Below are 26,024 nucleotides of genomic sequence, written 5' to 3'. Positions count from 1 at the left end.
TTTTTATTGTACAGACTAGTTTTCGGTTCACAGCTCAGGGTCTGTGGAGCACATTGGCACAGATGAATGAGGAAGTAACACTTGAACATCAGATTACACCCGGTCCCTCTACCTAACACACACAAGCCTTCGTCAAAACTGATATGCAAGACATTTCACATCCTACGGTCTCTCCAGGATATCCTACGATCTATCTGCTGCTCACAAACATTCCCTCAGGGTGAGTCTTTCAACGTCAAAAGAAGAGTTAAATCACATGAACCCTTTAAAATGGCATGTTGACCAGAACCACGGCTCTTTCAAAGAGGGAATAACTGACGGCTGAACCAACCAGAAATGCAAACGTTTCTGTTAGATGAAAGCAGATTTGTACATTTAAAATAAAAAAATACAAAGAATAAAACAAGCGAGGCATTAAGAAGCGGTGAGGAGCTGCATGTGGTTTTCCTCCAAGCGTTTGTCTTAGTGTTCACTGGAATCAGTGTTTGCTTCTGTTGGGAGGAAAGCACGTTCTCACTCACACGGCTCCTAAACGCCACACTTTCACAAGTCATTACTGAGCCATGGTTCGAGCAGAAAGACAAACATTTACTATGAATTTTAGACATCTCCCCTCAGGAGACAGGCTTTAGCTATGGCATGTAGAAAACAAAGCGGTAAAGAAGGAAAGATTTCTTGTTGGACGACTGAATAGACAATCTGTGGAACGCATGGATGGTTGGATGAAGAGATATCTGATAAGTAGATTGGCTCATGGATAGAGAAATTGATGGATTATTTGTAGGGTTGATAAACTGGATGAATGGATGGCCAGATTGGTTTATTAATAAATGGGTTAAAGGATGAATTGTTTGATTGACAGACGGGCGGCTACTGGAGATCGGCCAGTTGATGAATTGGTTTATAAATGGATGAATGGACTGAAGGACAAATCAGTTGTTTAGAAGAATGGACAAGTGGACAGATGCACTGGCAGATGGACACATAGATGCATGGATTGACAGGATGAATCATGGATTACAGATTAATGGACAGACTGATGGATGAATACAACATTCCATTTACTTACACACATACATACACATTTTCCATGTTACCAATAAATCAGGGAAAAATGGGTAGAGAAATATGTTATTTTTCTGAATTTATCCATACCTGGAAAACAACTAAATCAAATTCCAGACTGTAGGATCAATGTGGGGAGTTTGTATAAAATAAAAGAGAGAAAAAAAAAAACATTTCTATTCTTCTTGGCTAATTTCACCCTCCATTTTGAACGGCATACTAAGGCAAAACGGAGACAGCAGTGCCTCGTTGCAAACCCTCCTCTGTCCAGCCCACAAGCTTCAAAAGTTTAGAATCACAGACAGGCACCTGAGACAGCTGATGGGTCCAACTCACACAAGATCTGGGTTTTGTTTCAAGGTTCTTGAATGCAAAAATGGATAACGAGAAACCTCAATATCACAAAAATCTCTACTACTGCTTGTGAGTGCGCTTCTAGCTCTCTATTATTAGGTGTACGTTCTTCACTAGTTAGACTAAAAGGTTTATGATACGTTTTTGGTGAGAAACAAAATGCTAAAGTTTAAATGTTTGTGTCCTTTTTCTTTTTTGTAGCAGGCTTGCTATGGCACTGGTGTGATTTTGAAGTGGCTAACATATTTTCTGCTGCTTTTCTCACACCTTGATGATAAAAACAAGTTCAATCCTTCATTCAGGAGGGAAACAAATACTAAACTGACACGGCAAGCTCTGACATCTTTTTCCCGGTTTTCTCAGGCTGCTACAATCCTTCACAGTCCCAACAAGAAGTTCCTGTAGACTCTGGTCAGACAAACTCAACTTTTTTTTTTTTTGTCCTTGGGCAGAGTTGTGTCGGGATTGCAGGGAGAAACCAGCTTCTGCTTGTATTTTTGTTGCCATCATAATGTATATAAATAACCGAACCTAATGCTGAAGGAAAGACGAATCTTCTGCAGATCACACGAGGTAGGGCTATTACGACCTCCATTCACCAGTCGAGCTGCAGCCGATTTGGGTGGAATGGATGCGGTTGTCCCGATATTCAGCTTTCGATGATCTGAAACCACCAATCCAAAAGAGCGGAGGCCAAACCGAAGCCTCGGAACGTTTCCTTCCCCGCCTACTGTAGCCTGAACTTCAACAGTTTCTACTTTGCAGTTAAAGCTTGGTCCAGACAAAAAGAAACAAAAGAAAAAAAAAAAAAGAAAAAGAAAAAGAAAAAATATTGGATTGAAGCTCCTCCTGAAATCTCAATCTCTTGATTCCCTTCCAAAACAAAATGAAAATTTTGACTCAACTAATGCCAAAATAAAAAAACCTAAATATGCCAATAATAATAATAATTAAAAAAAAATGTAGCCAGGCTAAATTTTGACTCGCAACTGAGTGAAAAGGCTTACTGTCATTTTTCTTTAATTAAAGTTCGCTAATAATATTTCTGGCATTCTGCGGTTATGTCTATTTATCGTAAAACAAAAGAGGAAAAGCAACAAAAATACCTCGATAGGCAAATGAACTACAAAAATATATACATACACACATTATATATGCATATATGATGCATATATACACACATAATGCTATACATATATACTGCCTTTATATATACATTTACATATTACACACTGATACTAATTTTGTTTTGTACTCGTGGCCACAAATGCACTTTAATGCCCTTAAAAAGAAAAAGAGGAAATCAAAATTATCTTTCAGTTATTTCCATTAGAAATAATTTCATGGTTTCAATTTGACGACTTTTTATAAAGAGGTTTTTGTGGCTTTGTGACAGCTCTGCTGAGGGAAAAAAAAAAAAAAACTGAAAAAGGTTGAGAAAGTCTTCAGCTTGGAGGAGTGAGAAGGGCTTCAGAAATGCACTCCCTCAAGTCCAGCCCAGCGGGTGAGTCGGGGGGCTGCAGACCCAAGGTGACGGGCAGTGATCGAGTACATCAGGCGAGACGCTGAGTTTAGTTCCAGATCCGGAGGAAACTGTCCCAGGATCCGGTGGCCACGGCCATGCCGTCAGAGGTCACTCCTAAGCAGCTCACACGATTGTCGTGGCCGGCGAGGACGCCTGCAGGATAAGGAAGACGATGCAGAGCCGCAGGCCGGTTACACAATCTGTACGTACAGAGGTTCGCAAGGGTTTTCATGCTTCCTAAGCACTGTTTGTTTTCATCACACTGAAGTTGGAAACAAAGTGTATTACTGGGATTTTATGTGACTGATCAACACAAAGTAAAGCGAAACTGAAGTGGAAGGAAAAAGCTTCTTTTACAGATTTCCCTAAATAAAGTCCATTTCAACGAGTTGAGTACATATTATGTGGCTCTACACGGCTAATGCAGTCAAACATATTAATCAAACAAAGTATAGCAACAGCAATAAGTTTACAGAAATAACAGAAAAATTGTAACGTACCAGAAAAAATAGAGGCTGCTTATAGATATTATGGACTCCAGTTTCTGGAAGTTTCTCCAAGATATGTCCGTCTTTAACTTAAGTTTTTGGATGTGTTTCCTTGCGGTGAACTGAACTTTTTTGCAATATACTGCTTTTACCTTTGTTCCACATTAAAAATACTTTTTCAGTCAGTGATCCATAAACAGAATACAGTGCATGTCAATTCAAAGCGCAGACAGCTGACCAATAAAGTCTTTGGAATCCAGTTTGGAATTCAAAATAAATAAAAAAAAAAAATCACATAACAGACTTTAAATCATTTTCTCTTTCTCACAGATTTGATTTTAAGTTACTGCCAACTTATAGAGCTCTTTTTTTTTTTTTCAAACTGAATTCTTGCTTCGTATTTCGCCAGATACATAGGGTGAAATAAGAGCAGAAACAAAAACTTTTCCCTGGTTACCTAAAAAGAAACGCATTTACAATTAACGACAGATTTTGCTCGACATTACATGGTGGGAGCTGAAGCCTGGTCATTTGTCTCATACCTGCTCGGTCCCCTTTCAGAGTGTCCCACACGTTGCAGTTGAAGTCGTCGTAGCCGGCTAACAGCAGACGGCCGCTCTTGGAGAAGGCCACAGAGGTGATGCCGCAGATGATGTTGTCGTGGCTGTAGGTCATCAGCTCCTGGTCGGCACGTAGGTCAAAAAGCCTGCAGGTGGCGTCGTCCGAGCCTGTGCCGAACGCATTACCGTTGGGGAAAAACTGCAGAAAGAAAAAGTAGAAACAACTGCTAAACCTTTTACTGTTCAGACAGTGAACAGTTAAAGGTTTGGGGTTCTTTTGTCCAACAGAAAGTGCGATCCTCCAAACTTGAGTTTGTTCGTCTGTGGCTAAAGTTACAGAACTCACGCAGACGGCGTTGATGTCAGACACGTGGCCGGTGAAAGACTGCCTGCACATCCCGTCACGGATGTCCCACAGCTTGGAGGTGGCGTCACAGGCGCCGGACACAAAAGTCCGGAAGTCAGGGCTAAGAGACAGGCTCATCACGTCGCCTGTGTGGCCGGTGAAGGAGGTGGCCTGCTGGCCCGTCTCTATGTCCCATAATGCACTTTAAAACAGAAAAAAAAAAAAGAGTAAAAAAAAAAGTTCTATTAGTGACCCAAACAGTGTTTTTTGTTTTACTCTGAAAGAGACAAACCCAATGAAACCAAAATATACCAGCACTAAATACATGTACAGAGTACAGTGGTTTAAAAATGTAAATCGTGAAGTATCCTCTGTCAGCACTCAATGGGCTGCAGTGTTTTGAGTGTGGGGTCTGCTCACCAGGTGGTGTCTCCGGAGCTCGTTAATATCTGGGTGTCGTCCAAGAAGCGACAACAAGACAAATAACCTGAACATAAGCAGAGAACCTATATTAGAACAGAACTCATTTTTCCTAATATTCTGCCCTGAAAACTCAATGTAAAATAAGTTTTACTGCCATTGTAACCAGGGGGGACAATACAAAGTGTGGCCAAGTGGAAAAAAATAAAAAATAAAATAAAATAAAAAAATAAATAAAGAAATCCCCCTTACCTGTGTGTCCAGGTAGCTCTCGGGTGACCCGCACGTTGCCCTCACGGGTCTTCAGACTGTATATAGAGCAGATGTTGTCCAGGCCTCCGCAGGCCACATAGTTCCCAGAGGGGGCGTAGGCGCACGTCATCACCCATGAAGAACGCAGTGGGATAGCATGCATCTAAATTCAAACAAGAGTGAGCGACAGAAAACTGCACATTTCATACAAAACTTAGGGTCCAAAGAAAGGCTTGTGTCTGTTATACAAACTGCTTCGCACTCATTGCAACACCACCACCACAACCTAGATCACTAAATCTGCTTTCTAAATGATGTAGCAGCTTCATCGACGGTAAATGAAAATCAGGTTTTGTTGCACTTGTATAATTTCACTACGTTGCTTCTAATTAACTTACTATGACTAAAACACACTTATTGCAACAAATCATCACAAGACACTTCAGATTTTAGTGTAAATAATTTCAACTGTCAGCCATTATTAATCCTACACACCTTGTTTGTTGTGTAGCTGTCCCAGATGATCAGCTTTCCATCTTGCGAGGCACTGACCAGTAACCTGGAGGCAGGTGAAGCACATGAGCATGACACGCCACTCATATCCACATTATCAAGCACAATCTAAGCTACATGCACCTTGTTTATTATAAGCAATGAGTGGCAGCCACCTTAAACACTGCTGTGCTGGATCGTCAGCCTGGAGGTTAAAAAGCATTTAGCGTCACCAATCTCTTACTCCTCTGCATGTCCCAACCCAAGTAATATTCAAACCTTCACTAATGCAAAAGCCAAAACTGTGGTTTACTTAAGCTGGGAGGAAAATTTGAGTAGTGAGGTGGGGGCAGGGGGGTTCTAGATGGCACAGATGCAGGAACAGCTGGAACCCCTCCCTCTCATCCTGATGGGGTGTTTCCACCTCTCCAGGTAAAGGAAGTGGTTTGATGGTGCTGCAGTACAATCAAGAGGAGAGCTGTAGTCCTCAAATGTCAGTGGCTGTATACAAAACAAATACTGGTCTCTGGGGGGAAGTGGGGGGGGTCACGTAGAAGGTGCTCGGCACGCCTATGCACGCTCACACCTTCAACCGAACACACGTCTTAAGGAGCAGCCACAGACATCAGGCCTTTACACAAGTCCAAGTGTGCCATTAAACACCACTGCATCTTTCAAAAGCATAAAAATATCACGCTGAATTACGTTAATGAGACTTGGTGGATTCATTAAGAAACGCCAGAACTAGTCTCACAGCTGTAAAGATTTGCTTCATGTCAAACACCTACAACAAATGGATCAAAATCACTAGTTGTGCATGTCTTGCCGATTGACATTATTGTAATTTTTTTTTTTTCATGAGGCAAAGGCCTTTTTTTTTACCTTCCTTTTTTAGTTGGAAAAATATATATACTTGTGTAATTTTGATCCAGATCAAATTAGTATATGCAGCTTGCGGAAACAAAAAAATACTTTCTATGCCTCAAGATTAGTGCACTGCATGCATACTTAATGTGAACTAAAATCCTAACTTGTTAATTCTTGGTGCCTCTCAGTGTGCATATTTGCAGCAAATTGTTAAAAAAAAAAAAGGAGTTTATAAGATCTAGTTTAATGAACATTTGTAGACAACAGAATCTTGCAATGTTAGATTTGCAAGAAAACGGCAGTAAAAACTGAGATCTTAGAAACTGCATCTGTAATAAGGTAAGCGTTTTATGCCAAATGTCGCTACTGTGCTCATAGCAAAGAGGTAAAACAGTGCTGGTGTCTTGTTAAAGTGATAGTAAAAGGGGATTATGGGAATATTAGTCATATTAGTAGAGAGGGGAGTGGGAGAACGGGTGGAACTGATTGTTGTACAGCCCCAGACCTGGGACTGTCGTCACTGCCACATTGCATTGCATTGATGGAGAAAGAAAGAGTGACACAAACACACAATAGAACAAAAGGAAAATATTTTATTACCACCAATTAAAAAAAAAAAAAAAAAAAAAAAAAAGTTTATTTTTGATTTGTACTTTAAAGTTATGCTGCAATACAAAGTACTTGAACCAGAACTTTTCATTGGTACTTCTACAGCAGCTGAAGTATTCAATGCTGCAGGATCATAAACATAGATTGAAGATGAACTAATATTTTTTGTTCTTTTTCTTACTTTGGCTGGACTTTGGAACTGACTGTAGACAGATTGCACTGGAGCCGATTGAACAAATTAAGGCAGCAAATGGCGGACGTAAATACTGCAAAGGCAAAAATCTAAACACAGCCAAATCACAGCTTTTAAATCAAATGTTCTAAATACACAACTCTTGCAAAAACGAAACAAACAGAGAACCCGATTAACATAAATTTCTACAAATGAAAAAGAGAATCCTCACCTGGATTCACTCCCCCAGTGCATTGCATAGATTTTGGCCAGGTGTCCCCTGAGAGTACGTCGCGTCCGCATCTGTATCCGGCCCACCGAGTCCAGACCAGCTGTGATCTGCATAAACACAGGAAGACGGGTCACTGGTTACACTGGAGGGAAAGACCGATGCCAGAACTGGACTCAAGCTGAGGTAGCAAAAACAGGATGATACTTAAAAAAAAAAAAAAAAAAAGCAAGAAAACATTTATATCAGGATTTCCTGGACTTTTATTTATGTACAGCGAAGTCTAAATGGTAAAACCACAAACTTCAAATATTCAATTAGAATGAATAAAATACATGCAAATTAATGCATTGCTGTGAAGTTAGTATCTGAACACCAGATACTTAACTGACTTAATTGGATTTCGATATGGACTTTGACTGGGCCAGTCCAACATTCAGCCTGAAGCGGCTCGTTCCCTTAAGGAGGTTTTCTTCAACGAATTGCCATAAAAACTAGTAAAGTAAAACAGCTTCATTTGCAGGCAACTCGTAGTACTTGTTTGACCCTTAAACACGGTCTACTCCCTGATCCAGGGTTTAAAAGTAAAAATATCCAGTTTTGATCTTTTTATGCATTTGATCAGAATTAAATCATAACATATTGCTGAATACTTATTAAAACGATCTTTAAAGAGCGCAAAATGTGTTTAACAGCAAGACAAACCAGCAAATAAAAAATAAAAAAGCTGCTAGATACACGTCAAATAAAAATGACCTCAATGTGGTTCCAATTGTTCCGACCATGATTATTTATAACATACCCAAATGTGGAGGACATACCAGAGGGGCATGTGCATGATGTTTTGTGTCAAAAATGAAAATAAAGCTCAGCAGCCTACAATGAAGAGAGTTACCATGTTAAAAAACTGATACGATCTTTCACTACTCAGAGATTTTGATCTTGGGGGAGACGATCAGTGTCGCACTCTAGAAGTGAAAGTGGATGTCAAAGAAACGTGGCTGGAGAAGTCTTCGGTGTTTTGTACAAATACACAGTTATGCCCAGAGTAAAACCACATCCAGGTAAAATAAAGAGCTCCAGACCAAAGTGGTTCCTTAATTATGAAAAACAGAATTTCAATTGTGATATTTCTCTGATCACCAATGATAAATCATCCATTTCAGCAAAGCAATCTTTCATAAGTATTGCATTACTTTAAGCCGTTACGCCTGCAAACTGTAACAATACATTGGACACAGAGTCTAATCATAGCATTATTTGAAAACAAAGGCTCAAGAGGCAATTCTTTCACAGAGTTTGTTCACAAAATGTAGTTTAGTATACAAATCAGACATATTATGCATGTTTTAGGTCTGACTGAATAAAATAAGCCATAATTTCCTATGTTGAGCATCCTGGCTACAATTTGCACACATGTGTATCACTTTTAAATTGTGCTTAAAAATTCTTATTTTTTTTATTTATTTATTTTTTTTACATCTATACCAAAACATTTTCATTATCATTTCTGTGTCGTTCCACTGTCTTTTTGACTGTGTGTTTTTAGGCTTTTTTCCTTGCAGTTTTTCAGTGCCACCCTATGCACCGTCACTCATTTGACTCCAACATTGGTCAGCTCTAATATACATTTTAACATTAATTGTAATACATTTAATATTTTAGCAATTCACAGTAGATTAAGTGGCAAATATTTTGTCAGTACGGATGCACTGATACCACATTTTTCCAGATTGAGTAGTAGTCTCCAGTTTTTACAGAGTTCCACGAAGAGTAATGCTTAATGCTCACTTTTAGTGTATTTAAATGGAATCAGACTTTTACTGCAGTAAATTGTTAGAAAATTGTAACATTTACAGCCTTGCCACACCTGTCACCAGAACAAACCTCTTAGAATTAGCTCATCTTCATTTGTAGGGAAGGAAATCTATTTTTCTATGCATTGTTGCAGACCCTGTACGCAGCTTGCTTCAGTAAGAAACATTGGTTGACCAAATTACACATCGTCTCAAAAAACAGCCCTAAAATGAAAAACAACAAAAAATAAATAAACAAAGTGGTTTTTGTGCAAGTAGGTCCCTCACCTGTGACAGAGTGGAATCACTGCAGGCTTTCCTGGCATCCTACAAGGAGAAATCAAGAATGAAGGAAATTCAAGAGTTTCATGAGTAATGGTTTCAGCTGAAGCTGTGCAAGTCATTTCCAAAAGTTTTTTAATTTTTATTTTTTTAAGTTGTTTTACCCGGATTTGGTTACGTAGTTGCTCGGCTTCCTGCCGCAACTGTTCGAGCTCACTCATTGTCCCTGTGAGATGCGTTCAGGACACACTCCTCTGTGAATACTGGCTGGGTTGAGAAAATACACGAGCCTGCTCGCGCACACACACTCACACACACGAAACACTTGACCAGCTGACACCTGCAACACAGAGACAGAAATAATGCAAGTTCAACAGGTATACGGAAAAAGAATAGCAGCACAAACAGAGGTTTCCTGTTTTGGTTGGGGAGAGCTGCGAGGGCACAATGCTGCCATCCAGGCCCACCAGGGGGATTTCAGGGGCTGGGTGGCAGCTTGGAGGGTGGTCTGTCTCTTCAAACACCCTCACTCTGGTTCAAAAGGCCATCTGAACTGGGCCCTGACCTTTCCTCGCTCAATCGGCCTTTTGTGTCGTCGCATCGCGCTGCTGGCACGGCCCACCGCTGTGCCTGCGAGCTCCGAACGAGTGTCTGCGCATCGTGTGGGCCGATCTGGACGGCTTATTAGACAATATGTACAACAGAAACAATTTGAGAGCGAGAGTACATTATGTGAGCACATCTAAGTGTGTCACAGATTAAGCATTCATTTGCAAACGCTTGCTTGTGTATTTATGCACGTGCAAGTTGCCACTTCCTTTACCTTGGGGAGTCTGAATGTGGGTCACAAAGCACTCAGAGATTCCTCTGACATGTTTGCACTTCCCCGACCCCGTGGGCTGCTGATTTTCCACCCCGTTCTACTGCAGTCCGCAAATCCAACGTACTGGGATTAAATTTTTAGATCCATATTCAATAATTTAACTACTAGGGCCGACACAGGCCTGCATATGTCCACACTGAAACACTCGCTCATTATAGAATGGCATAATTGTGAATACTTTCATAATTCTTCAAAAATTAGTCCAGATAAGCCATTTTTAAAATGTCTAAAATCCACCGATTTAGCCTGTTGCGCCTCTCAGCTGACAAGATGGATTCAATGGACTGCTCATTGTGAGCTCATTTATTTAAGCCTGTGCTGAGGCATTGCAATGCATTCAGCTGCCCATGACAACGTCACTCTGACGCATCCGAGGAGGAGCTCAGCATCAGCCTGAATCAGAGGCATCTCTGCTCTAAAACAGCCATCCATCTGTTATGCTATATGCCTCCATAGGCCGAGGCGTCACACAGGGCTGCTTGTGCTCATAATGGGTTTAGAAAGCGCTTTTGTTAAACAATACTGCAATGAGTAACATAACAGTAAAGGTTAAAATGAGATGGTGCTGGTTGTGGTGGTGGAGGGGGACTTTAGGCAACACATGCTCTGATTTCTAAAACTACATGAAAGGACTTGTTCACATCATGAAGAAACTACTGCTCAATCAGAAACCAAAACGGGAAGGAGGCTGTTATTTTGAGAAGAGCCGTCAGATGAATTATCCTAGAAAGTTTTAAGTTGTAGTTTCCTTAACAATAATAGCTCTACATAATAAAAAGAGGGAAGAACACGAGAAAGGCAAAGGCACAAACAAATCTTGTACTATTGTACTGTCAAAAAAAGTTTGGCGGCTATATTTCTTGATTCAGGATGTTGTCGTTCCTGTTTTTATTCCACTTTATTTCCAGGAGTTCACTCAGAAGTGGTGTAACAAAGCTGATCACAGAGAATTTCCCCTAAAATTAAACAAAGATTAGATAAGTAAAGTTAAGGATATAGGTTTACCCCAGAAAACTTGCTAAGCCCTGTGCTTGAGGTACGAAGGCAGTCATTCATCCAGCCGGCTGCCATGTTTTTCAGTTAAAATCTTTTTAAAGTTGACAGGAAATTTGAAAATATCACGTATGCATTATTGGAAGACTGGAAGATTAATGCCTAAATACCAAGTATAAAATCTTAAAAAGAGGAAATCATTAAAAACAAAAAACTAAAATAACTACGTGATGCTTAGCCTGGTGGGGGCACAAATAAAGCCCAATGGCCCGCCAGGCTTATAATACAGTGAGGGAAACCCTGAGGTGGGTATTCTCGATTCTTTTATAAAAGAACGAACATCTTTAAAGAAACCTAAGCCCTAAGCTGCCTTGATTGTAGACATTTATGCAAAAATGTATAATAACCCCAATATGGAATATACTAAATGAAAATTATGTATTCCTTTACTTCCCTCTCTGTTTTTTCCCGTACATCTAGCAAACCCATTTTAACATGGAATTTCGCTCTTTTTTTTAACATGTCCTACATGTTTTTAGTTAATTTAAGTATCATTTTCTTTTTTCACCCTTTTGTCTCTGATTACATATACTTCTGTCTCTTTTTTACATTCCGTCTATTTTCTCAGTTTTATTCCTGTATGCATTACAACTTAATTAGGGAGTACCCATTTTTCAGATTTGAGTTACTTCCTGCATCTGTCGCTCTAATGCTTAAGGATATGCAAAGAGTAGTCAAGGGACGATGGTGATACAGGAAAAACAAAGATAAACAAGGACGGAGATAAAAAAGGGATAAAGGGAATGTAAATAGTTTCCCATAGTATAATAAAAACCCTCAACAAAAATAGAGGAAGTAAAAATAATGCATATTTTGTCTGTACAGATGGAAACAAGTGTAAATCACATTTGCAATAATAGTTTGGTTCTTGATGAACAAATTTCCCATACGCAACTGACCAAAAGTTCTGGTTAAAGAAACAGAGGCTAAGTGAGCAAAAAACAAAACTGAATTTGCTCAGCCACTTTTCCCTTTCAAATTCAGCTTATTCATATTTTGTCAAGTCACAACAAATGTCATCCTAAGGCATTTTACCATAAAAAACAGGTTCAAATACGTAATTCAGATTATCCATGACTCAACCTTTTCTTATCATTTTCTTAAGATAATAAGAAGAGGCTTGTTTTTCCCCCGACTTTATCTTCCACCAGTATCTTACATTTTAAACATCTCCCACTTACTGAGAAGTAAAGCAGGTACATTTTGGTATGTCATAACACGAGTTAAAGAATCAAAGGGGTGTCTCCGCCAGGTGTGAACTTGTTCCTACTGACAAAGCATCTGGAGAATGGAGGAAGTGATATCAAGATTCCAGTAACGTGAAAATTAATCATCTTCGTTCTGGTCAACCAGTTAATGTCATTTAAATGTAAAGTGTCAATATTTACTGGAATTTCACTGACTTTTAGCGTTTGTCCAAACTGTAATTATAACAACATCAGAGACTGGATTTTATGGCCAATTTGCTTACTTTATATAAACATTTTAATCCAGTTACATTAGACAACAACAGAACTTCACTCTAAATGTTTTAATATATCACTCAGTGACCAAAAATACAGTATTTGATATTGTGTTTCTCCTGTTTGTTCCACTATATTTCCATCATAACAGTGATTAATTATTGAAGCACCTATGGATGATACCATACATCAACACATATTATTAATAACTGTGATAGTGGCCAGTCAATTACTTTTACAATTATAGTTTCCACTGCAAGAGCTTAACAATATTTAGATGCCAAACATCAATGTTTGGCTTCTAAACCACCCGAGGTCATATTAATTTAAAGAACCACAAGTCTAATTTAAAACCCTAATTTATTCTTAATTGTAAAAAAAAAAAGAGAGACTAATACCACTGAAGTTATATCAAAGGTTTTAATATCACAAAAGCTAATTTTTTTCAGACCTTGGTTTAAACAAAGTCTGTATAATTTAATGGAACCTAAACTGCCTTGTAAAAATTTATACAAAAATATAAAAGTTTAATCTATATTAGACTTGAATCTAATAAAAATTAGACACAACTGAAGAGTATAATTTTATTAGACGCAAGGGAAGCCAAAGCAAGATGCTGAACACTGCCTGTCAGTTGGCTAAAAAAAAAAAGAATCCTAAAATTTTCCCCCGGTTTGTAGAAAAATCAAAATCAAAACATTTGCCAGTTATGGAGCTATGTAAGCATCAACAATAGCTTATACATGGATGGACGCTTCTGACATCAATAAAAATCACATAAAAGGTTAAGACATATACTTGAGTAGCATCAACAGGGTTAATTTTGTAATTCATTCATTTTGTTTACCACCTGAAATCAATAAAAACGCAGAACATTTAAGCACTTTTTGTGTGTGAAAACTAATCAGAGCATTTGATAAACACTCCAGAAAGCAAACTTAACTAATCTAAAATTATTGAAAACTTTGGTTATTTTTTTGTTTCATTTCTACTCATGATTTAATCTTTTTTTTTTAACTACTTTTTCCCCACCGCTTATCTTTTTTTTTTAATGTTCCTTACATAAATCGTTTGCAGTTAAACAGAACCTGTTGTCAAACAGGAGATTTGAAATTTGACATATTCGGCTTTTTTTCGATACTAGACCCACCAAAACTAGTTACCACTTGTTGATGACATGATGAAACCAGGAGATTGATGACATGATTCACTGTGTTACTTCACAGTTTCAGACAAACACCGACTCCCAACCACAGACAAAAACGTAGTTAAATCATGTTAAGAGATTGTGCGACAAATAAAGTGTGTTGTTTTTACAGGCTGATGTAGTGGAGATGCGTCTGTGGAGCAGGAGGCAGGGCCCCTGTCACACCACCAGTTGATATTGATAGGAAGGCGGACTGTATATTAATTACTAAGAAACAGGGGAAAAGCTACGTAGAGGACTGTGCAGCAAGAAAACTTAAAGTAGTGTGGGAAAAACTGGAAACAAAACCGTAAATTACAAGTAAAAATAAATAAACAAATAAAAAACTAGCGACAGTTTTCTTGCTCGTAGTTTCCGCCCTACAGGCGAAAAGGCCGCGTTTGGATAGCTGAGGATTTTGTAGGCAATGGAAAGCTTCAAGGAGGGGAAAACACAGAATTGAGCCATTAAAAAGACTGGGAGCAGTTATTTCAACTGCCACAACCGCTGCCGTCAGGGACATTTCATGGTTCTGGACAATTCTGGACTCCGCCGAGGCTGCAAAAACAAAAATAAACCCGCTCCGAGCAAAAACAGGAAATAGCCTTAAAACACACACACACACACACACGCATACACACAGACAACCAAAATACCAAAGACGAGACTGCACGTCCTCACCTGAAAAAGAGGCGTTCTGGCTCAGTCCCGTTCCTTCGGTCCGAGTCGCACCGATATGTTTTCACACGACAACCATGGCCTCAGCTGGGAGGGGGGAGACCGTGGAAAGGAGCCGCGTTAATTTCCACACAATTTAATCCGCTTTAGGGGTCAGAAGGGAGCACCCACTCGGATCGGATTTGACTGAAATTTTCACCAAGCAGGCTAATCACCACACCCATGAAAGTGGGAACATGGCAACAGTCTACACTGAGGGGTGCACGCTAGCTTACATGCGTCATATTTTAATTTATTTAATCACAAAATCAGAATTAAAAATTGTTCTACCTTTAAATCTATGTATATTTACGTCAGTAATGAAGACAGGCTTTTGATTCGAATGTTTTTTCTTGTTAAGCATACGTGGAAAATGTCTGAAAGTGTTTGTGTCCCCTCCCACTAAAATGGTACAGTCTGCCAGCCCCTCTACAAAAAGGAACCGAGTGGGATACAGGAAACAAATAGAACTCTAAAGCTTTTTTAAAATAAAAAGTAGTAATTCAAGTAGGAGCAGTTGTAATGTTGCAACACTTATGGTTTATTTATTCATAAATACGAAAACAAATCCTTATAAATGCAGCACATTATTTTTTTAAAATATTACATTTGTGTATTTTTTTCTGTAACTGATCACATCACACACAGTAAGACCACAACTGGGTAATGAAACATAAATTTTCACTGCCGAATTTCACAAAATGAGAAGTTTTTTAAACAGGGCATGAAAGAAATCACTGCAAATTCTGCTTTTTATGCTGACTTGAGTCAGTGACGTCACACAAGGCAGAAGAATAGAGTGGCTCCAGGTCAATTCTGCAGTTTAACAAATGATACTACTATTTTACCTTCACCCTTTCTACTCCACTTTCATGGCTGTAAACAAATAATTTTGTAGCCAGAGTTAAACTGCTGTTCATATGTTTATTTTTCTTGGTAGTTAAGTATTTTCATTAAATATCGAGACAGTCACAAAAGACTCAAATCTCACAAATAACTTGAGTAATTTTGTCATAAGTTAGTATTATGGCTTTTTTGCAATAGGTTGCGTCTAATCCCTATTTAAGTTGACTCTAGAATTTGAATCTAAGTGACCTCCTGCTGCTAAATACTAATTGGGTAAACACATTTTCAGTACCCCATAAGAAACAGGAAATTACTTTAAATCATTTCTGGTCTAGACAGGTACAAAATATTTGAGCTGCAAGAAATTAATCTGTAAGTGAAATAACAAATTGAACCATCCAATGAAGAGGGTAATAAATAACCACCAATAATTTGCTGTGCATATTTGAAACTACAAAAATGTATAAATGGTGTTTTCTTCTTGTATCATGTCAAATTGTTATACATTTTTACCAGTAGAGTGGTTCTGCTTGTTTGACCTCAGACTATAACTTCTCTTTTTAATTGCCAAGTGATGGATTTTTTTTCCCCCTCACTTTGTCCCACAGGTGTTAACTGGAACGATGTAATGGATAGGCTCTGACTTCAAAACCATGTTAATACAACATACTGACCATTTCGTTTTTATGCCAACTTGGCTCAAAATGATTGGTGAGTAGAAGGGAAGACTTTTGAAGGAAGAATTTGATTAAAAACATGATACTAAATGCTTGTGGACAAACAAAAATGAAGGTTCTCAAAACAATCCTGATCAATGGCCTTACACTTTGTGTGATGTTATCAAAAGCATGTGAACATTTAGCCTTAATCTGGGAAAAAGAAGAGCAAAACAAATAGAAAATGTGATTGATTTCACAGGAAGTGTCTTAAAATTGAGATACTTTACCTATTGGGTAATCATAGTAGCAATAGAGTGAGTACATCTTATACTGAACCTTTGATAATGGTCACCCTTAAAGACGACGACAATAATAATAATAATCAAATCAATATTAAAATTCTGCCCAATTACATGTTTTTGCACCAAATTCTTTTTGTCACCCTGGAGTTTTTATAATGTCATTGAACATTTGTCAAGACAAACACTACCAAGCAAGAAACAGTGGTGCCCCACTAGGTAACTTCCATTTTTATTACTGCAGCTAATATCTGTTATTTAAAACAATGGTTGCAGTTATAATCCTGCAGATGGAAGATCAGTCCAGGACTTTTTCCCCTCTGCTGTTTACCATCTCCACCTTCTGTCTATTGATAGACTTCTAGTTATTCCATGAATATGACACTTCCTCATTGTGTCTGCTCAGGTCACGAAACATTTAAATCTTTGCATTTTCTCATGTTCTGCCACCGTATTATCCAAACACGGTGGCAGAACCGTGTTTGGATATCATCCAAGCCACTGCCTTGGATGATATTTTATGGATAATATTTTTTCGGGTTTGATATATGTGTCACCCTCTTTAAATACAGTCTTCAGCAGAAGAAGCTTTTAGATTTATATTTTGTGTAAAATTTAAACAATAGTTTAGCAAGACATCTGAAATGCAAAAATAAAGAATTAAATAAGATGTAGCTTAAACTCATATAAGCCAGACCTCATATGTAGCTTAGACAAAGATTTAAACATAAAACTGTCACCAACCTTCTGACTCATTTGTCTTGTATAAAATAAGCCTTAGACTTGCATAAAATGCAACCTAAAGATTTTACCTAATCTGCAATGTACAAGAAAAACCTTAAAAGTCTTCTTCATCCACGTGTAGATATTCTGGTGGTTACAAAAGAATAAAAACCAATACCTAATGTCATTAATAAGTTAGGATAACATCGAAAACATGCAAATGTCTAATTTTGCATGGTGCCAGGAGACAGCTGTGCCGCTGCGTGCTTAGCCTGCAGCAGGCTCATTCAAAAGGATCTCTCTCCATCTCTCTCTCTCCATTAGGACGGGATGAATTTTTTATAGGGCCTATGAAAAGGAGCAGTGGGATAGGCTTTTCCAAATCTCTGCACGAGCCATAATCAATTGAGGGAGGATGAAAGTTTCACCAGGCCTTGGTTTCCTTTGGGAGATGCATGGGGTCAGATTAAGTCTATTTGAATTCACTTACACAGCGGTGGTTTAGGTGTGTCCCACCAATTTACCCCTAAACAGATTAAGAGGATTAGAATTAACATGATAGCAGAAGATTATGTTAGAATGGGGTTATTATTAATGCAGCTTGGATTATGTGGTTCTTCTCCTTGCAAGCATCACTGGCGAAAACTAGTAAATGGAGAATAACTATTTAGTTTTTGCACTACCTTGAATATTTAAAAAAAAAATACACTACAAAATAAGACACCAAGTCTTGTGCTCTCAGAGTCCAGTAAGCAGAATAAGAGTGAATTTCATCAGCCAGTCGAGTGTCACAGTCAGCAAAAGCCTCTCACTGGCCAATCAGGTTCCCTGTTCTATTGCTTGGCAACCGAAAGGAAAGGAGGTAGGGCAAATTGACAATATAAAAATAGCACATCAATAGCCTTGTGTCTGAAAAAAAAGGAAAAGCAAATACGTCTTGAAGGCTATTAATAGCACAGTGGAACCCATGACGGGCATTGTATACAGTAACCCGTTTGTAATGTGGCTTGCATGTGAGACAATTTATTTGCATGGATGCAAATTTAGCAAGTAGCAGAACTCAGCAACACACAGAGTAACAGTGCTGTGGATAAAATGACATTATTTGAATATGATGGTTGTTTTTATACGGTTCACTGGAAACATCTCATGTTGTTTTTCTCATGATAAGTTCCTCCCAAAGTGGTCAACAGGTTTCTGCAGTATTCCACTGTTTGTTAGATGCTACTTTGCATAAATGCAAAAAAAAAAAAAAAGAAACTTTTGCAAATTAGAATGCATTGATAGTTGTTTTGTTCATGAACAGGTTTGCAAGTTAAAAGGGAATTTAGGGTTTGGTTGTTCACATGAATAGGCATATAATTTTCATTTGATTTACTAATTACGTATTTACTTGAATAACTTCTAAAACCCAGGTATTGATCTAACATATAAAACACATTAACATTTCACCACAAAGGAAAGCATGTTTCTGCTGTCACTGATCTTCAGAGCAAACCATTACCAAATATCTTAGGAATTGTGAATTTTCAAAGGTGACCGCAGTTCATACTTGACCAAATCAAATAGAAATAGGAGAACATCTTCAACGCACGTTTTTATCTGCATGTCATTTTTTTCTCCACTTGTGGTGACACTATCTGACCGCCTTCATGTAATACTTCCAGTGTATCAAGGACAATTAAAAGGTGGAGCAAGAGTAGAACCTTAAAAGGCGTTTTCTGGGCCGTCTTATCCACCAGACATCTCTTGGGGAGGATGGCCGTTGCCAGAGTTACCATCATAAATGGCAAGTGACGTCAAGAAGGTGGGAGAAACACCAGGGAGAGCCGGAGCTGCTATGCATTATGGATTATTGAAGAAAGGGTCCTCTTGAAGTGTGCAAAGTGTCTTAAAATATGCGTGCCTTGCTGAGGTTTCTACACCAGTCTTCTCTTCATTTTATCCGTCATGAGGAAAATGGAAGATGACAGCTCCACAACTGTATTTGCTGACTATCAAACCTTTAACTATATCTCATTGAAAATAAAAATGTACAATGTGCTTTCTCTGTCCAAATTGAGACTCTTGAAGGGAGATTGGTTGAATAAATTAAAAACAAAATAAAGTACAAACTATTCTACGAAGACTATAGGTTTAGTTCTTCTATAATTTGATTGTGTATGGGAGGGTCATAGAAGCAAACCTCCTTGTTTCACAAATAAAGTCAGCTTTTTTCAAGTACTTTTAGGCCTCAAGTTGATGAAGCTTGAGTGTATATTTATGAAAGAAAATTAGCCCTTGTGATTAAGACTTTTTTTTTAACACACAGGAAAAATATTTTTTCACAAATAAAATCCATTACAACTTCCCAGTGTTTCTTCTAAAATGCCTCATGTTACAACTTGGAAGGAGTCAGTGAAGCGAAGATGGAATTTTTTTTTTTTTGTACAAGAAGCTGCAGAGGAAATGAACAAAGTGAAGAAGTGAGATTATTTCATGCAAGGGGAATCCCAGATGCTTCTGTAAAAATCACAGGTCAACAGCCAACACAAAGCATAAGAGGGTCTGTTTCCAAAAAAGTGAATTTTACAACTTGCGCACAGAGGGGGAAAAATTAGAGGAAGTTAGGAACAACCCTGGTGTGCTAATGCCACCATTTTCAAATGCCTCCCATCACTGCTGCACCACTATGAGATGATCATTAATTTATGACCATGAACTCATAATTATTTTTGCTTGACATTTTGGTGCACCACAGGTTGTGGACATGGGATAAAATCAGCGTATTACCTCTTAACTACCTGAAAGCCAAACACAAGCCTTCACACCGGATAAATCAAGTAATTGGACAATCTTTCCTATAACAACTAGAGCTCATATTGGCAATTGTTTAAGCTCAACACGTCTCAGTTTTAATTCAATGGTTTTACGACAGCATATTTTAGAAAAATGTATTTTTCGAAGCTGTGGCAGTACAGACGAGATGACTAAAATGTCATTCACACTGCTACTGTGCAGAAAAGAAAACCAAGATATTTCAAAAATAGTTGAGGCTTTTCTACCTTTTTGCAGAGAAGATGAGACGCAGAGGAAGTGGACTGCATATGTCCTGAATGACATGGACTGTGAGTCGCACACAGTGCTGTGGTTTCGCTTCTTCTTTTCAGCTGTGAGTGGAGTGGATGCTGCTGGGAGAGGTCATAAATAAATGGAGAGTAAAAGCAGAGCTGGAGTATGAGTGGAGAGCAGCTGAGTGGGAGGGTGAGCAAACTGGGGGTGGGAAGTGGGGCATGAGGGAGTGGAGCTGGAGTAGTATTTTTATTAAAGAGACAGAGCTGATTTCATCAGTTCTATGTAATATTACCTCACAAATACGGACTTAAGTATATTTCTTCCAAAAAACTTAGTACAGCCATCTTGCTAAATTAACATTATGATTTTTTATCTTTAAGATTACAAAACGTTCATGATCACAAGCAAAATGTACCAAATGCTATAATCCAAAGCAAAATCATTGAATGTACTTTGAACTGAATTTCACTTTTATGTCAGCTATAAAGGTTTACATATAGACCAGCTATATGTAAATTATTTCCTTTTGATTTAATTATTGAAATCAGTCAATAACTGTGACTGATATTGGTCCCGTTTCAGTCTGCATTGCAGATTTCCCATTGGGACACAAGACAGATTTTAACTTGGTTTGCCTCTGGTAGTACACATCTTTGGCTGCAACAGGTGTCACATTGTAATATGCCACCTAAATGGGAATTTAAAAAGTACATTGTAAATGTACTTCTCTCCTGCACCTCAGGTGGAGAGAAGCACCAAGTAGGACCTTGCTCAGGATGCAAGTACTACTTGTATTCTGAACATGTAGTACCTTTAGGAGTGTGTTAAAAATCTATTTATGGGGTAAAAATAATAAAGGAAAGACTATATTTCTGCTAACCAACCTCAGAAAAAAAGCAGAGTCTAAAATGTCTATGGTTTGCAGCAAAGTGTTCCTTAAGAAAGGTTTTTGGGGCAATTTTGCAGGTAATTGTAGAACAAAGGTTTAAACTGTAAACCTAATTTCAATATAAAGCAAATTATTTCCTCTCTACTATAATAAGACTTCAACAGATGCAAGTTTCACTACTGAATGACACTTAATACTAAGAAATAAATTGAAGCATAGTTAAACAAGGCCACGCCAATGCTAGTTTTTAGTTTGATGTCATTTTAAAACTTAAAAGAAGCACAGAAACCACATTTACATCCCAAACTTTTTTTATTAAGGTTTTTTTCAATAGCTTTTTTTAATGCATCGTATATTGTACATAGACCAAACAGCAAGTTTTTTGTTCACTACGTTCATTAACCAATCACAAGCTCTTTAAGGTCCAGACATTATTCTTCCATAATAGTTGATTTTTCAGTTTTTTTGTTTACAGTATAAAGAATCTGATACAGTCATTCAGTTACCAGGGTGACATTTAAGTGCTTGTAGAAAAAGTGCACATGAACACTTTCTGAGAACAGCGTTTGACCTTTAACTGACAAATTATCAAAATTTATTTCTTCTCCAAAATTAGTATCATAATTCACAGCTAAATACTGCTCTAAAATTATTCTGAAGTTTTGGTTAATGTACACAGACTTTTCTAAATTCAAAGACAATTGTTTCACAGTAGTTACCGTGAAAACGACATAAATTTAGTGTTACTAAAATTAACTTGACGGCTTACTCAAACTTGATGCCCTGAGCCAGAGGAAGATCCTTGCTGTAGTTTATTGTGCACGTTGAGCGCCTCATGTACTGCTTCCAGGAATCACTGCCTGATTCTCTTCCACCACCAGTGTGCTTCTCACCACCAAACGCTCCTCCGATCTCGGCTCCGCTTGTAGGAATGTTGACATTCACAATGCCACAGTCAGACCCTTTAGGCCCCATCCAGCGGAAAACTCTGCCCATATCTTTGGTGAAGATGCTGCTCGACAGACCCTGCTTGACCTCGTTGTTCCAGGCAAAGGCCTCTTCTTCCGTCTTGAACTTCAGGACATACAAGATGGGGACGAAGGTTTCGGTGTGGACAATGGGTGAGTCATGAGGCAGACCTGTAATGATAGTGGGTTCCACATAGTTTCCAGGACGATCCATCACTTTTCCACCACAAACAACGGTACCCCCCTGCTGCTTGGCCTGCTCAATGGCAGCCAGATACTGCTCCACAGCTTGTTTGGTATGCAGAGGGCCATAGAGAGTTTTTGGGTCCCAAGGGTCTCCAATCCGAACTTGTTTGTAGGCCTTAGATATCCTCTCAACCACCGTGTCATGGATGCTCTCATGGAGCATCAGCCTCCTGGTTGTGGTGCAACGTTGGCCAGCAGTTCCTACAGAAGCAAAGACCGCAGAGGGAACCACAAGGTTCAGGTCTGCATCCTCAAACACAATAATGGCGTTGTTCCCACCGAGCTCCAACAGCTTGCGTCCAAACCTTTCCTGCACCATCATGGCCACAAGCTTGCCAACGTGGGTACTGCCAGTGAACGACAGGAGATCCACACGTTCATCCTTTGCCATGGCAGTACCAATATCTGCGCCACCACAGGTCAATGAGCAGATGGCTCCAGGCAGATTGTTTTGTTCTAGCACCTCAGCCACTATTTTGGTAACTGCGACACTGGTGAGAGGGGTGGTTGGGGCACCTTTCCAAAGGCAGACGTTGCCACAGGTCATCGCAATAGCATTGTTCCAGCCGTAAACAGCCACAGGGAAGTTAAAGGCGGTGATTATGCCGACGAGCCCGACAGGGTTCCACTGCTCCAGAAGAGCATGTCCGGGTCTTTCAGAGGGAAGGATGGGCCCACCGATCATTCTTGACAGACCGACAGCGTAATCACAGACGTCAACGTACTCTTGAACTTCTCCCACTCCTTCAACAAAGATCTTACCCATCTCCAGAGAAACTAAACTTCCAAGAGTTGTGATTTTCTTTCTTAATGCATCCCCTATCTGTCTGACAATCTCCCCTCTTTTTGGAGCAGGAATATCTGCCCACACCTTCCAGGCCTCCCTCGCCTTCTGAACAGTTGCTTCATACTCTGCCATAGTAGCCTGAGTAACTCTGGCTATAGGCTCATTGTTGGCAGGGCAGTAGGACGTGACCACTTCCCCGCTGCCTCCCCAGCTCCCATTATAAACACCCAGGTTGTCCTCAGACAAACCCAGCTCCTTTAGCCACGAATATTGGGGTTGGTTGATGAGGAGACTCGACATGGCTGCTGACTGGTGGCAGCGAACAGATGCAAATTTATTTCTTAAAAGTAGCCTGCTGTGCCGGGCAAGGGTCAGAGTGAAGCAGCGCTGCATGGATGCTGAAAAACAAGATCAGAGTTAAAAATTAATTTAACATGTCAGATGGCATTCAGAAGTAAATCATCTATGAAAACAATCAATGTATAAGGTTATGATTTAACTCACAACATCCAAAAGAAAACCTATGCCTCTGAAATCCTAAAATTGAAAGTTAAGGTTAAAATTTATACATATTTTTTAAAAAAGCATCAGACAATGTTTGCCATGTCACAATAAAATTACAAGTAGCAACATTTTATTTTAAAACTCTTTTTCCATTATTACAACAATCTCACAAATCTTGTGAAGCATTAAAATATCAGTCACCAAAATCTAGATCAGGTGAATAAATGACAGTAAAAATCCATCAAACAAGCCGAATATTATTGGAAAGCAAAGGATGAGAAATCCACTAAAATTACACACTTTCTCTGCAGATACAATGTTACTGCTGTGCAGTAAATTGTGCAGATCTAACTTCCATTGGAAACCAGACTTTCCTAAGACTCAAGTGCAATAATGTTTGTATATTGTCAGTATATTTTCCACTTATATCATATGTCTAAAGATGCTATGCTGGTTTAAAAGTACATTAAAATTAATGTAATGTAATTAATTTTACTACTTTTATACCACTTGTGCAGCAAAGTGACACATTTTTTAGAACATGATAGTTTTAAACATTTTTATTTAAGAGTTTGCATGATCATATTTGCAAAATTCCTCTTTCTTTGTCAGAAACCTCTTACGGGGTTATAGAACCGTACCTGTTTTTTTATGGTTAATTACTCAACCTAATCCAACATGTACCAAGACTACAACAAATGTAGTCTTTGACACGAAGACATTTATGCTATTGAACAAGTGAAGGAGTTACCTCTTAACTGCAACCTTTAACTGCAAGATAACGCTGCAATTTGTGCGTCTTACACTCCAACGTGTGTTGTTGACTTGATGCTTATGCGCCATGAGGCGAGTTCATAGTATAGCGTGGACTCAAAGGTCTCCAGGTTAACAAACTCTAACTTCGCTGTATTGCCACAAGTCCTGCACATGAAACATTTGCACATCGACTTATTCCCTAAAAATCAAGTTAATGTTGTTTGTTATTAGCTTTTTACTCACGTTGATATGAAGTCGACTAGGCCACGTCCACTCCAGAACAGGGAAGTACTCACAGTCTCTTAACGGAAGCACCACGGTTGTGCTGAATTCTGATTGGACGGCTGGTCCGACGCACAGTGGCGCCTGCTTTGTCAGAGCGATCGATGCTACATGCTAGCAGATAGCTTTTGTTGTGATTGAACATTGAAGGATTTATTTCTAGTCCAGTAGCTTCGATTTTGAAATATCGTTCGTTAAGACACTTTGCACAATGAGTGGTGGAGTGTATGGAGGCGGTAAGTAAAAGCTTTTGATTGAAATGGAGCTAAACTTTAGAACAAGTTGATGCGTCTCGCACTAGCATTAGCTAGGCTTACAGTTAGCTAGATGCGCTAACGCTCAGCTCAATGGAAGACTAAATATGCGTTGTTTTTTGTATTTATAGTCTCTGGTTTAAATATATCAGGACTACAATATCATTTGGACACACTATGTTGTGTTTGCAGCCTTGTTTATGTTTCGATCATACGACTAACCATAGTTGCTAAAAGGAAATGAATGGAAGTGTGCTTTCCGAAGCATCCATTTATCTATGTGATAAAAGCATCAGCTATAACATATTGTTTCGCCGTTATTGACTTGGAATGATAAACCCTATTACGGAGATAACGTTAAAGTCCTCTTTTCAATAATTTGAACACCTAATTTAAATGTTCTCACTGTCATTTCGTTCATTAGTAACCCGAACTGTTTGTTAAAAATACACATAAAGTTAGTTTATCTGTCACTCGTCTTGTTTTTATCAAAATAATATTACTTTCCCAGCATAAACCATTAATTTAATTTGTTTTGACAAATAATTAGGAGAAACGTTGCACTAAACATAGCAGTATAATAAAATCTGTTTTGTTTTATTTATAAGCCATGGAATGTACATTTAAATAACTGGTGACCTATACAACACTGAAATCTAAGAGATTATAATCTTATTTGATTTTACTGTACATATAAAAACAAAATAGTTTGATTAGATGTGTTGGCATTAGGGTTGTATATCAGGAAGTCTTATTGTTTATGTTGTAAACAAAAAAATCACTATTAAATAAATACAGATAATGAATGCTTTTGGCTAATGTAAACTATTTGTTTGTTTCCAAGCAGTCTTTTACAATATTCCTACTCCTTACTCTGTTGTTATGGTTGTCACAACATTTAAAGTAGAGTTGCATTTTATGCACTGAACCATGATTCTCCATATAAAGTTCTCAAGAGCTACTGTCCTGCAAATTTGACATGTGTCCCTGCTCCAACA

At 38.5% G+C, this 26,024-nt stretch overlaps 2 protein-coding genes across 4 annotated transcripts; both read right to left on the bottom strand.

Moving 5' to 3' along the window:
• Positions 1–2,661: 2,661 nt before the first annotated feature.
• On the bottom strand, positions 2,662–20,488 carry LOC103138554 (guanine nucleotide-binding protein subunit beta-4). 2 transcript variants are annotated; one of them, XM_016671838.1, is made up of 12 exons: positions 20,331–20,488; positions 14,724–14,807; positions 9,622–9,797; positions 9,464–9,502; positions 7,383–7,489; positions 6,875–6,889; positions 5,506–5,569; positions 5,011–5,173; positions 4,759–4,825; positions 4,339–4,540; positions 3,975–4,191; positions 2,662–3,097 (listed from the first exon to the last, which is right to left on the bottom strand). In XM_016671838.1, exons 3-12 carry the CDS (start codon positions 9,676–9,678, stop codon positions 2,991–2,993), a joined length of 1,038 nt encoding a protein of 345 aa, XP_016527324.1. In that variant the 5' UTR covers positions 9,679–9,797; positions 14,724–14,807; positions 20,331–20,488; the 3' UTR covers positions 2,662–2,990. The 2 variants fall into 2 exon arrangements, with proteins under 2 accessions (XP_016527324.1, XP_007552857.1); XM_007552795.2 differs by lacking the exons at positions 6,875–6,889; positions 20,331–20,488 and having other exon boundaries at positions 14,724–14,969.
• A 1,035-nt stretch (positions 20,489–21,523) lies between these two features.
• aldh7a1 (aldehyde dehydrogenase 7 family, member A1) lies at positions 21,524–25,036 on the bottom strand. Of its 2 annotated transcripts, XM_007552793.2 has the most exons (3): positions 24,734–25,036; positions 23,735–23,767; positions 21,524–23,628 (listed from the first exon to the last, which is right to left on the bottom strand). In XM_007552793.2, the coding sequence occupies exon 3, from the start codon at positions 23,621–23,623 to the stop codon at positions 21,995–21,997; it is 1,629 nt and encodes a 542-aa protein (XP_007552855.1). In that variant the 5' UTR covers positions 23,624–23,628; positions 23,735–23,767; positions 24,734–25,036; the 3' UTR covers positions 21,524–21,994. The 2 variants fall into 2 exon arrangements, with proteins under 2 accessions (XP_007552855.1, XP_007552854.1); XM_007552792.2 differs by lacking the exon at positions 23,735–23,767.
• Between the last annotated feature and the right edge of the window lie 988 nt (positions 25,037–26,024).

Source organism: Poecilia formosa, unplaced genomic scaffold (genome assembly GCF_000485575.1).
Source record: "Poecilia formosa unplaced genomic scaffold, Poecilia_formosa-5.1.2 Scaffold52, whole genome shotgun sequence".
Taxonomy (NCBI): domain Eukaryota; kingdom Metazoa; phylum Chordata; class Actinopteri; order Cyprinodontiformes; family Poeciliidae; genus Poecilia; species Poecilia formosa.
This window is presented reverse-complemented; position numbering and strand designations above follow the sequence as displayed.